Source organism: Ammospiza caudacuta, chromosome 3 (assembly GCF_027887145.1).
Source record: "Ammospiza caudacuta isolate bAmmCau1 chromosome 3, bAmmCau1.pri, whole genome shotgun sequence".
Classification (NCBI taxonomy): Eukaryota; Metazoa; Chordata; class Aves; order Passeriformes; family Passerellidae; genus Ammospiza; species Ammospiza caudacuta.
Genome location: NC_080595.1, coordinates 72,401,601 through 72,414,537, shown reverse-complemented (window position 1 = coordinate 72,414,537; position 12,937 = coordinate 72,401,601). Strand labels below are relative to the sequence as shown.

The window sequence follows — 12,937 nt, the reverse complement described above, 5'->3', positions numbered from 1 at the left end:
ATCTACCTACTGCCTTAGATGTGGCATTAGTGTTGCAGATATCTGGTGTTAGATCAGGTTACCTTGCCATAGGCAATTGCACTGATTTCAAGAAAATTATGTCACTAGGTGTGAGAATGGTGCCAAACACCTGGTATCTTAACTGAGATTAGATTTGGATTTTTTCTTTACAATTGGTTTCATCACCAACAACTAGGATCTGCATTAAAAAACATAAGTGTCTAATAAGAGTTTTGCCTCAAAACTTATTTTGAAATACTGCTCATACATTCACAACTCTCTAGGTTGGTTGCCTGTGTCAACTGATCTATCAAAAATGCAATGACACCAAGACTGAATAGGTCTACCCAAAAGCTTCCTTTTTTTTTCCTCTACTATATCAGTAGTATAAATTATATACTCTTTCAAGTTTATACCTTCTCAGTACAGTCTTCATCTTGTTCACATACTTAGATCATGAGTACAGCAGCACAGTTATTTAGGCACTATAATTTTTAAATGTGAAAAATAAATATGGAAATTCTTCTTCATGTGATCATATATTTTAACAAAATAAGCAGTGGTATCAGTACCTGCACACTTTGTAATCCGTCTAAATCTGATTCAAACCTCTCTAAAACCTCATTTTGCATGCGCTCAACAGCCTCTTCTTCATTTTCTTCTTCTTCTGGTTCTTCGTCTTCTTCTTCTTCTAAAAACTCTTCTGCAAGTATAGCTTCAATATCTTCATCCTCCTCCTCTGTAGTAGCTTCGTCATTATCCTTATCTGCTAAAGCCTATAAAGATAAAATATTTTGTTGTTTCATGTCTATGATACAGATATTTTGAAGGAACATATGATATTCTTGTCTCTTTTTAAATTAAAAAAAACCATTGATTAAACTAAACCTCATTTTGGAATATCCTTTACCATATGCAAAAAATCTAGTAAATTCTAGAATCTTATTTCAGAAGAAAATACAGCAGTATTGCATAGTGCATACCGTGAAGCATCATACCAGTTCCAAGAGTACTTAAAAAACCTGAAGAGCTACACTGCAATTTTGATGAGTGTTTTTTCATACATGGTATTGTAGTTTGACAGGACTTTGTTACAAACAAGCATATTTGATGAAAGTGTAGCTGACAGAATATCATGAGCATCCAAGTAGTACATTAATGCATTTATAAATATATTATGTAATTGACTTTGGGCAGAAATCCTGGTACAGTCCTATTCTGGATTAACCATGGATTTGAGAGTGTACTTAAAGGCACATGCCTAATTTCAATTAGTGGTGCTACTCTTACGCTTATAAATGAGATACTCTAAACACATTCATAAGTATTTTCCTGAATTGAAGCATATATGGAGAAATCTTTTTAAATAGTGTTTAGTCGTCATTAATCCTTAGTTTCTAAAGCAATTCAAACATAATATAAAATTATTTTTGAAAGTTGAAGTTTCTGGCAGTCTATCGTAATTTTACTTTTCTATATTGTCCTGAACTCTGTGACTAAAAGCTCTAGAAAATTCTACGGTATGAATGCACATGCTTCTATTTAAAAACTGTCTTATTAGGTTTACTTACTTCCTGCTTCTTTTTCTGTTGCTCTGCTAAAAGTTCTTCCCTTCTTCTGGCAATCTTCTCATTCTGTTAGTGAAAAAAAGATGTAAAAAGACTGATGATACTTCCTAATAAAAACTCCCCTCTGAAAATTGGTAATGTAACCTATAATTAACACTTTTCTTTCCACCTGAAATGCTGTTCCAGTTGGTTCTAATGTTAAAAAGTACTACCTAGAGTTTGAAATGTTGCAGACCAGATATAACTCTCTACTAAGCAAACATATAAGCATATTTTTGAAAAACTAACATGGCAATTTCTGAGATTGATATTAGAGAAATAAAAAAGACTGTGATTCTTATCCCACTGAAAATATAGTAATAGGTTTATTGGTAAACTACAGAGTTTCTACATTTATTGGTGGTTTCTATAGGTGGTTTTCACCCATTTGGCAAATGGGTGACTGAGTATGGTGGTAAATGCATGGTGTTCCCCTTTGACTGTCTAGAGATATTAATGGTATTGTATAAGTCTTGTCCCAAATTCTGTTGTCCTAACTTACTGTGTGTCAGCTGCTCTGCAGTAATTATGCTCTGACTTTCTCTGATATTATATGTGAAGTATTTCTCACTTTTACACAAAGGGAGGAGCCTTGAAAATATTACATGTGCCAGTTGTAAACGTCTGCATAGAGGCTTCAGGTTACCTCAACCAATCTGTAACCTGTTCAACAGTAGGCACAGCTTCATTAGAATGGGACACAGAGCAGCTGCAACAACACTGAGAATGTGGCTTAGGGTTACTGCATTCCTGTGCAGAGCATCAGAGTTGGGAACACATACACACTCCCCTCATGGTAGTGAAGTCAGCCTGTGGGAGATGCTGAGGGATCTCAGCATCAGGGAGATGGGATGCAGCAATACCACAGTGCATGAACTGTCTGATTTTTTTATTGCCAAATTCACTCCCTCCATCGACTTGCCTTTTTTCCTGGACATTCCAGGACTGCCATTTTTCTGGCACAATGGCAACGTTTTTGGGCTTCGAGATGCCCAAACTCTGCATGCATTAATTGCATAGAAGAGGAAAGGAGCCCTAAATTATTTTTGGTTCCTACAGTAAGCCTAGGAATGCTGTGAATGTGTAGCACTTTTTCTCCTGGCTCCAATACCTGTGTGCTCTTCACAGCTTTGGGAGATTCATAATCTGTGTTCAGACCTCTCCTGTAGAAACAACAACAACAACAAAATAACATAGGGCTGAAAACTTACCCTTATTTTTGCTTTTAGTTCCTTCAGCTTCTTGTTATATTCCTTTTTTCTAAGCTGTTTTTCTTTCCATTTTTTTAGACGTGGGGGAAAAAGACGCTTAAGAATGTCACCTTCTTCTACTTGAATATAAATTGCAATATCAGGACAGAGTCCTCGTTCGGACATATAGCTGGCTTCATCTAAAGTACGGGGGAAGCCATCCAGTATAAAGCCTGTGGACCTAATTGGAAAATAAGATATTTATTATTACACACTGTAGTTCAAAGTGCAACACAATGAACATGTAATTATTTTGGAAAAACCCACAAACCCTCCCATATTAAATGCATATATTAGGAGCAAAATTTTAAAAATACTTTCAGCTAGTTTATTTTCACAATGTAAAACTGATATTTTGTTGTGTATTTTAATTAGTGTACTTCCAAATTAATTTCTTCTGAGGTTTTAATGTGCAATGCTTAAATATTTTTAAAGAGCTTAAAAACCCAAAACGAATTCTGTCCTCAGACTTGCTTGTGTAACTCTAAAAACAATACATCTTAGGCACTGGTCTCAAAAAAGAGAAGGTGCCCCAAACACTTTTCTGGTAACAACTCTCAAGGAAAGCTTGTACCTGAAAATTTATGTTTCTTCTGTAGTATAAGGTGAGAAATTGGCCATTGAGCATGATTTATATTTCTCTTCCTGTATATGTTAAAAACAAGTCAGTTATACCTGGAAAGCTCTATGGCTTATTGGAGCTCTTACAATTTTGAATTAGACGAGTAGTTAGGTAAGGATGAATGTTGTATTGATAAGAAGCTAATATTAATATCTATTACTTTAGGCTTTAACAGGATATATTGTAAAATTGCAGAAAACCAAAGAAGCTAGAAGAAGTGGAAGTGGAGGAAAGAAAAGATAGCCCTGGATGCTGTGGGGAAGAAGAATACAACACAGTATAGTTTAGTGGTGTAATGTATTGTGATGTGATATAATACACTATAATTTAATACAATATAGTAATATAACATTATGCATAATGCTGGGTATTTTTTTGTCTTGGTGCATTCCCTTTTTCCTAGAACTGATCTCCCGGTTTTTACACTGTGTAGAGAACCATTGTCCCCTCTATGTAGTCAGGACAAAAATTATATAAAAATTTAAACGGTTTGTTTTCGTATCTATCCTGTAAGACCATGAAAACTACCCAGCTATTTAGGAGATTTAATCCAATTCAGGTGTGCCCAATACTTTCATCCAATCCTGTGTGCAGCATATGAAACATGATATTGCTGTCAAAATATCAATTAAAATAATATAACAAAACCAAGACTGACAGGTAGGCCATTACTCATAAAAAGTACAAAAGCATTGCAATAATCTCTGTGATAGCTATTTACAATTGTGGACACAATGGATGATATACTTCCTAAAATTAATTAAAGAAAGAGAGAATTTAATTACTGTTACCGGAATGGCTCTTTCTTCCACCAGTCAGGAACAATCTTGTCAAGGACTTCTGGAGGCAGCTCTGTATTACCCTTTAGATTTGCTTTGATTGCCCGTTCCTCATCAGTTAATTCCACTTCCTTTATGTAAAGAAAATCCACCAAAAATGGATGAAATGAATAAAAAACCAAAAACCAAAATCAACCAACCAACCAAAACCAGAAAAAAGTACCTACTGGACACATTGTTTTTTGCTAAGTAGGGTACTGTCTTCATTTGACTTAAACTAGCAGAAACAAACTCATTGAATCATACTACATTATACATTTTAGGTAATCCCCTAAAATTAGGGCAATTGCTGCTGTATGAATTTTAATGAAACCTAAAATCAAGCACAACTGTTAAGTATTTAATTATACACATGCTCATTTCAGAGGAATAGAAACTGAAATAAGCGTAGTTTCTCCTAATTGCCTACAAGCAGTTTTCCACTTGGCTATGCATGTTCCCATGCTGGAAGACTACCTGCACTACATCAGAATGTTTTTTCACTTTTTGAAAGAAACTATTATATTTGGATGGATTAAAAAAAAATATGTTGAAGAAGGATATATAAGGTTATTGAGTATAGGCAGAAGACAGACAGAATTGTTCTATACAACAGTAGTAGTATTAATGACTAGTCAAATGCAGAGTATTCAAATGCCAAATCAAACTACTAAATTATTGTGGAAAATTATTAGGTTTTTTTTCCCAGAATATATAACTCTGTGAGATTAATATGGTTGAGGATGCATTTCTCATAGAATAGCTTCCTGACACAGACTGTGGTAAAAAATACTGAAAAGATGGTATAGTTAGTTTTCATAATTAGTTTATACAATTAATATATCAAGAATCAAAATGTGTCTGATATCAAAAGGCCATAGCTGAATAAGAATTCCTATGCCTGACATCTGTTCTGATAATGTAGCCAAAAGAACTTGAGAATATGCTGGAAGTCACAGCTCTAATGTAGTGTGTAGTGTGTAGATGAATAAGATCTTCTCTAGTGCCTGACAGAGTACATATATTTAAAGATGTTTGTATGACAGAAGATGCCTAAGTAGACAAAGTGGTAGCCAGATTTGCAACACAGAGGCATCTTGAAGGAAATGTGTGAAGTGGGAGGAAACAGTTAAACATATAAAAATGTATCACTGACATTACCACTGCTAGAGAGAGGTAGGAATGGCGTTTGTATGAGATAAAAGAGAAGAAGCACGAGATGTATATTGCAGGTAGAAAAAAGAGAACACCCCACAGATTTGAAGCACAAGGTTTCCCTCCAGACCTGTCAATGATGTGGCACTAAAACAAGGATGATATCTTTTTGCTGAACTTCCCAGACTGCATGGTATATTTTTGTTTGCCTTTAGTGGTTTTGCTTTGAACATTATAGCTGACCTTAAGCTTTGACAGATAAACTTGTACTGTCTTGTGCCAAGAGAATGATACAATGGAATTTAATGAAATTCTGCAGAATTGGAGGGTCAGTGAAAAATAAGCTAGTCAGATAGTCCAGTGGCATTCATATTCAGATTAAGCACTTTAAAAGAAGTATGAGGAAAAAAAATACTAAGTTGAAGATTGCTTCCCAGCAGATATAAAGATGACAAGGAAAAAAATAATAACAAAAATGCCTTTGTGTAAGACATGTATTTATGCAAAAAAAAATAAAATGGAGTGAGAGCCAGCTATAACCATCAGTGCCAGGAACACTTGCCATATTTTTGGCTGTGATGACCAAGTTGTAAAAGAAACTGACTTTCTGAAAGAACCCCCTCTTTGATTTTAATGAAAACCTGGATTTTTGTTCTGACATCCATGATTTTGATCTGTACTCTATCTGTGCTGAAGCATTTGCTTCCAATATTACCTGCTCTTGTATTATTTCATCAGAACACTACCTTCCAAGTTATCAGGGACCTGTTCCACTTCTCAAGATAGTAGAGTGGCCTTTAATGTACCTTTGGCCGCTCTTTCAGCACCTGCATTGACCCACTGACCTGTATATGTCCAGTTTACATAAATGATCCCAAATTTGATCCTATTCTGGTTTTGAGCCATTTTTTACCCAGTCTTTCCTGTTAGACACAGAACCCTCTAGGCCACAGATTAAACTGTACTTGCAAAGACCACATTTTGGCGTCAGACTCATATTTTCTGGATTTTTTACTGCTGTAAAAGAGCACAAATAAAATTAAATTCAGAGCCCTGATTATTTTCCACTTCCACTGGGTGCTCATCTTCCTAATACCATGCCTGAGGGTTTCTGTGTGCCTCCTCCTCTGTAGCTGCCTCTCCTGCCTCCTTCCTTAAATCCTGTAGTAGGAAGTGTTTGAAGATCTTTCATGCCTAGTAACTTGAGGGAACTTGGCAGATATCAGGAGCACACACTAAAAAAGGCTCTTAAAATGCGATGCAGAAACACGTTTCTTCCTAAATCTTTGAGTGTTGGATAAATCCTTATTTCTGTTGGGTGTGAGCTAGATTACACTTTTTGAAAGATTCATGTGCTGTGTACCTGTGGTGAGACTTCTCCACATAATAAATGGCTTTTATTATATCCACTGCTATCTAAAGAATTCATTTGCATTAAAACTTCGTGTATTTTTTCTCCCAACAGATCATTGCCTAATAAAAGAAAATACTCTCCCCAATAAACAGTTATGTAAAAATTTCTCCTTCAGAGAAATTGCATCCTGTAAGAGACAGAGTTTAGAATTTGCATTGAGAAGGATTTTAAGCCAGCAGTCAATCTGATTAAGAAAAAGTACTAATTTTCTGAAAAGTATAATTCATTAATTATTCTACCAATATCATGAACATATAGCTATTTGAAACAGTTTTTCAGCTAAGCTACAAGGCATATTTTATGCTACCCAAGAGCTGCTTTATTTTTCTGGTTTGAAACTGTTGCCCATAGGCAATGAAACACTAAAATCCAAGTTAAGAAACCTACTGCATTAAAAAAATACTAGCTTACCCTGTTACTAATGATGAATATTTCTGATTTTTTTTATGAGGGATGATCAGACCAAAGAGTGGTAGAGTCATTATATTCTTTTGCTCCAAGAGAATGCAAAGAACACAACTGGGGAACATTTTTCAAGTCCTGTGCAGTTGGAACACATGCACTTGACTGAATCTGCATATTATAAACACTTAAAGGAAATCATGCCTTCCCATTATCATTCTGATCTTGACCTTTTTATTCCCCTCAGTTGGTCTTCCATTAGGGATTTAGCATCTATCTCTAATATTGAGAAAAAACCTGTATATAACTCTTGAAAATGTTTTGAGGAATGCTTGTGATATTTATAAAATGTTTTCATGAAATATTATTTCCAAATTTCATTGAGTATTTAATTTTTGAGTATTTAATTAACATATTTTTTAAATTTTATAGGAAATTCCTATTCTGGCCAGAAAATGGTTATTTTGTGTATGGATGTATAAAATATTATTAATACCTGTTCGGTTTTTTCTGTTTCTGTTTCAGTTATAGTCTGAGAGAAGTCTTCCAGTTCTTCTAGTATTTTATTGTCCTCTTCATGATCTTCATCAAAAGAGGGCCCAACTTTCCTTTTAGTTTTGGGTAAAATCAATTCCTGTAGATATTCTTCAAACTGAATATGGAAAATGCCTAATTTATCTGTTATCTCTCGTGCACAAGTAGTTTTACCAGCTCCATGAACCCCAAGTAAACACACCCGTAATGGAGGAGCCTATAGAAAAAAACCAGAATATTCAGTAACATTTTGGAGTTTACACTGCACCCACCCCCTACTGTTTTTCACTTCAAAAATATCATAATTAAAGAATCCATCAAAAACAGTTACATACTTTTGTATTTTAATGTTCCCAGATTTTCTGTTGCTGTTCTAACTAAACTGCCTGCTCTCTGGAAACACCAAACAAATCTACTACCCTACTATCAGCAGGTAGAAATGAAACTTCATTAGACAAGTCTGGTAAATCTTCTTTCTTTTACCCTTTTTCAAGTTACAAAAAACCCACAAAATCGCCAATATGTGTCATTTTTTAAACCCATTTTAAGATTATTGCAAGCCTTTAAGCCTTTTTAACCTTCCTCTCTTTTCTGCTGTATTTGCATCATTAATTCAATGTGTTAATTCAAATTTACATTAAAAATCACTAGGGAAGTCATGGGTCTTATTTGCTTCAAGGACTTGCCTAATATATTGTTGCTCAGAAAAAAAATCAGCCATAATAAACAAATCTAAAAGGGAATGTAAAGTAGTTATTTTAATCTGCTATTATCTGCTTTAAATAATTTTTAAGATTCTCACTTGTAGTGGTTCGTTGTGAGCCACATACTCCTCAGGGTTCTTCAAAAATTCATCCCTGTACTCGGAAGTTGAAAAGTAATAAATCTTTTCTTTGTATTTAGCTGCATATTCCTGGAGTCCAGGGTAGAGGACAAAGTTCTCTTTCAGACTGACTGGACAAAAGTGGTTTGTGTCTCCCATATGCCTTCTCTTTTGCCTAATTTTTTCTTCATCCTGAAAAGATAAAATTTTTAAAGAACTCTTAGAATTCAGGAGTTTATTTAGATTAAATAGATCAGATTAAATAATGCCAAATATATTAAGTGACGATTGAATTAGGATGGTATTCTCAAAACAGTTTGCATGCTGAAAATAAGTCTATGAAAATGCACACTTTTTTGATTCTGAGTCAGAAAACAAATTGTATAAGAGAATTATCGAGAAAAGAATTAAATTAAAAATATAATGAATATCACAGTTAGCCATTGAGGACCAAAATTAAGGTAGAAGTATCTATGATAAAATCTTTTCCTACTGTGTTCTTGAAACTGATTTGTTTAAATGTAGACTTCTTCAGAAAATATAGTGAGAGCTGGTGTTATGATTTATGTCATATTATTTATCCAGTAAAGTTAATTTCTAAAAAATATATCAATACTGCTCTCTCAGTCTGCGGATATCCTGTACTGTTAAATTTGGGGATGGGAATCTTCCAATATAGGATGAAAATAGAAAGGCAAAGCTAGACCTCTAATTTCATTAAAGTGGATGTGTGAAAATTATCAATAGCTGAAATGGAACGGGATGCTGCATCTTCTGATGTTTACATGATGGCTAATGGAATCATTGTTAGCTGACAGAAATCAAAGTTCATATTTGTTTCTTTAATAAAAACCCCTCCTTGCCCTCTGGCAAGACTAGGTACAGTCATTCTCTCTATTAGCATGGTGGTATTTGATTTTCTTGCTGTAATAAAACTACTATTGGCCACAACACAGAAATGTAGGGAAAGTGTTCTTGAAGCACATACTTTTTATCCACTTGAAGAATAAGTATTTATTCTGTAAGAAGGCTTCAACTGGATAAAAAAAAAAAATCAGGATCAAGCAAAATCTGTTTTCTCTGAGCTTATTTTCAAACCCAAAATAAAGGAGTTATAATAAAAGCATAAATAGATAAAAACTGGCATGCTTACTTCTTCCTCTTCTTCCCCTTGTTCTCCTTCTTCCTCTTCCTCTTCTCCACCTTCCTCTTCCACTTCCTCATTTTCCTCTTCAGCAGCCAGATCTTGTTCCTCCTCCCCTAAGTCTTCATCAGATAATTCCCAGCCATAATATTTAAAAGGTTCTGAAAAGATTAGGGTTTTTATTCTGTTTCAATTGTTATCCTTTGGCTATACCAGAATATATTCTCTTTGTCCTTGAAAGTAAGTGCATACATGGAAGAAAATATTGCCAACTGTATCTTGCATTTCTTCTACTCACAGAATAAAATGTTCTCCCCAGATGTGGAAATTAGTATATTGCCTCCTCCAAAAATGGAAATTCTAAAGGTTGTTTTTGGTTACAGTAAATGGTATTTTCAATGGTAACTTGTATTGCAAAAGAATTATACAAACACATGCAGATAGTACCATTACTCTTTGCAACAGTTTTTTTTCCCTGTTACTTGTTGGGAAGAATCATCACTCAAATTTCAGTTTATTATAGAGCCATAGATGTTTTGGTTAATAAAACACTTGATTTGTAGTGATAATAGGAAAAATGTAGTATTATTTATCCAGTGCTCAATATTCTGCAAGACCACACAAATGAAGAAATGTAATTTGCCAAAGAAATATTGATTTTAAAATAATTAATGTAAAATTCAGTTTTGAAATATAGTCTATGCAGATGGTTAGGTTAGATTATTACACACCCTGATAGTCTCACTAACCCAATGTATATTACACATTAGTGAACCTTCACTATCTGGCCATTTCTCAAACCAGTATCCTGGCATACACAGATAGAATACATAGGTAATTGTGGAAATGTGCTTTCAGAATGTTTAGCAGCTATTATGCACCTATTTGCATAGCCATATTATAGTTATATTTCAAATATATACATTTCCCCCACTCAGATGTCTGAAAGGCTGCTATTATGCTTTTCAACTGATTCAGAGAACACACTATGGCACTCTTCATATTAGCAATATCAAACTGAGTACAACCTACTCCCTAATTTGCTTGAGATATCCAAAAATCCCTCTTAACAGTTGAAGTGATAATAATCACATAAACAGTATTACTTACTTTCCATAAGCTGCACAGTTTGATTAAGCAGACTTTCTGGTGTTTGCTCAGCAATCTCTAAAACAACCACCTGAACTTGAGATGACGTCCTGATTTCTGATTCCATATTTTCCCAATCATTCATGAAAAGGTCAATCTTCATTTTAACTGTTTTCATTTCTTCCGTATCTGGAAAACCATCCTCTGCAAACTCAGGTTGCATGATTTCTGAAAATCCAATCACATAAAATAGGCAATGCTCCTCTAAAATTTTTTACATTTAAAAACCATCATTCTTCTTTAGGACTGTTTTTGTATTGCTCAAATATGGTGATATACTTTTTAATGCTTCTTCCTTCCCATAATTATGAATTATTATATTAGTAGTTTACAAAGACACTTTGTAAAGTCATAGTTTAATCATGTTGATACTCTATACACTGAGGCTTCTCCAGGAAAATAAATGAGGTCAAATTGCTGAACTATATTTGCACATGGTTATTTAAATCAGCACTCAAAATAAATATGGCTCTTTCTGCAAAGAAATACAATGCAGAATACATTAATCTAAAAATTATGATTCAATGATGAACAGCTTTTGACAGACTCTCCCATATAGTCATGCCTCATGCCAGCATGGGAAAAATTTGAATGAACAAATAAATGAAAATAAAGTAAAAAAATATTATCATGACTTCCCTCTGTTAATAATGGAACTGGGAAACTCACAGGAAATTCTGGCTTTAATGCACCCATGTTTGCATACAATCACTTGTTTAGTAATTAAGAGAGATAGAGAGAATACTTTAATCTCTTAAGGAACATGCAGAAATTTGTAGTGTCTGTTGTTTAAGATTAGTCCAAGCATGTTTTCTAACACTGTCTCACAGAAAGTTGACAGAAGTTAAAGACTGAAAGGATGCATTAATATAAATAAGAAAATCACAGGTTTGTTTTTTTTTTTACTACACATTGTAAACACAACAAAACCACACCAAATGTGTTTTCATACTTCATGAACAAATAAAGACGAGGTTAGTTCCTTCCTCCACAACTTCTTGATGAAGAAGACAGATGGGATTAAGGACTTGATATTGACAGCTGATATGAAATTTAAAACTTGATAATGACAACAGATATGGAATTAAAAACTTGATATTGACATATTAGAAAAGGTTCCAATTAGGAGCTAGATAGGGCTGCAATTACTATCTATTCATACACTGTTAGACCCTGAAAGTCCTGAGACAAAGTCCTATCTCAGCTAGAAGATGATACCCAAGTGCCTATCTGACACCATAAAGAATTTGTCACTGGCAGCAGCAATGCAGTATTGTTGCTGCTGTTCCCATTCTCTGCACTCATATAATTTTCAACTCTGATTGTCTTTTTTTCTTGTAATTTTTCTTTGTGTTCTGTTAATAAGTGATGTCAGCTAACAGACAGAAAAGCAGTTGAGAGCAGTGAGTTAAATTAACTGATATTACTCTAAGTTTGCTGGGACTTACAGCATATGCTGTGTTTTTGTCTGGCCAGAAATGAAGACACAAGAAAAAATTTTATCAGTGAATGGAATTATTTTCTATTTTGCCAAAATTTTCCCCCTTCTCTTGTTGTTCCTGTCTTGTTTTTAGTTTGAAAGGGCATTAACAGATTTGACACAAGTAACAACATTATCAGCCTATTCCAAGGAATTTCAACTCATTTTTTACATTAAAAGGACCATTACTACTGTTCTTCCTTATGTAACTTCCTACATGAACAAAGCAGAGGTATTACTAAAATGAAAGTCTTTTGTAATGCCTTGTATGTAAAAAGCTTTGACTACTTTATCAAAAATACAAAACCTCAAAACATTAAAACCCCAATGCTTTATGAGCATTAAGCAGGCCAATGCTCACTCTGTCAAATTGCAGCACTGTAACATTCATTTTGAATTTGTCCCAGTCTGAAAAATCCAATCAATTTTTGTGGCTTATGAAGGGTTAGATTGCCCTGTTACAATTTTTTCATTAAGAAAATATATTTCCTCCCAGAACCAAGTATCTCTCATTTCCTCTTGTTGACTGTTGAAGAAAT

General features: G+C 34.1%; 1 protein-coding gene across 1 annotated transcript in view; it reads right to left on the bottom strand.

The window, feature by feature from the left end:
• The window catches only part of AK9 (adenylate kinase 9), a 57,806-nt gene that overhangs the window by 12,852 nt on the left and 32,017 nt on the right, over nt 1–12,937 (bottom strand). Inside the window, exons 17-24 of the mRNA XM_058802254.1 lie at nt 10,880–11,086; nt 9,779–9,930; nt 8,605–8,817; nt 7,765–8,019; nt 4,271–4,389; nt 2,819–3,038; nt 1,572–1,634; nt 573–776 (exon numbers count right to left, since the gene is read on the bottom strand). Coding sequence (XP_058658237.1) covers nt 573–776; nt 1,572–1,634; nt 2,819–3,038; nt 4,271–4,389; nt 7,765–8,019; nt 8,605–8,817; nt 9,779–9,930; nt 10,880–11,086 — 1,433 coding nt within the window. The remainder of the gene's footprint in view (nt 1–572; nt 777–1,571; nt 1,635–2,818; nt 3,039–4,270; nt 4,390–7,764; nt 8,020–8,604; nt 8,818–9,778; nt 9,931–10,879; nt 11,087–12,937) is intronic.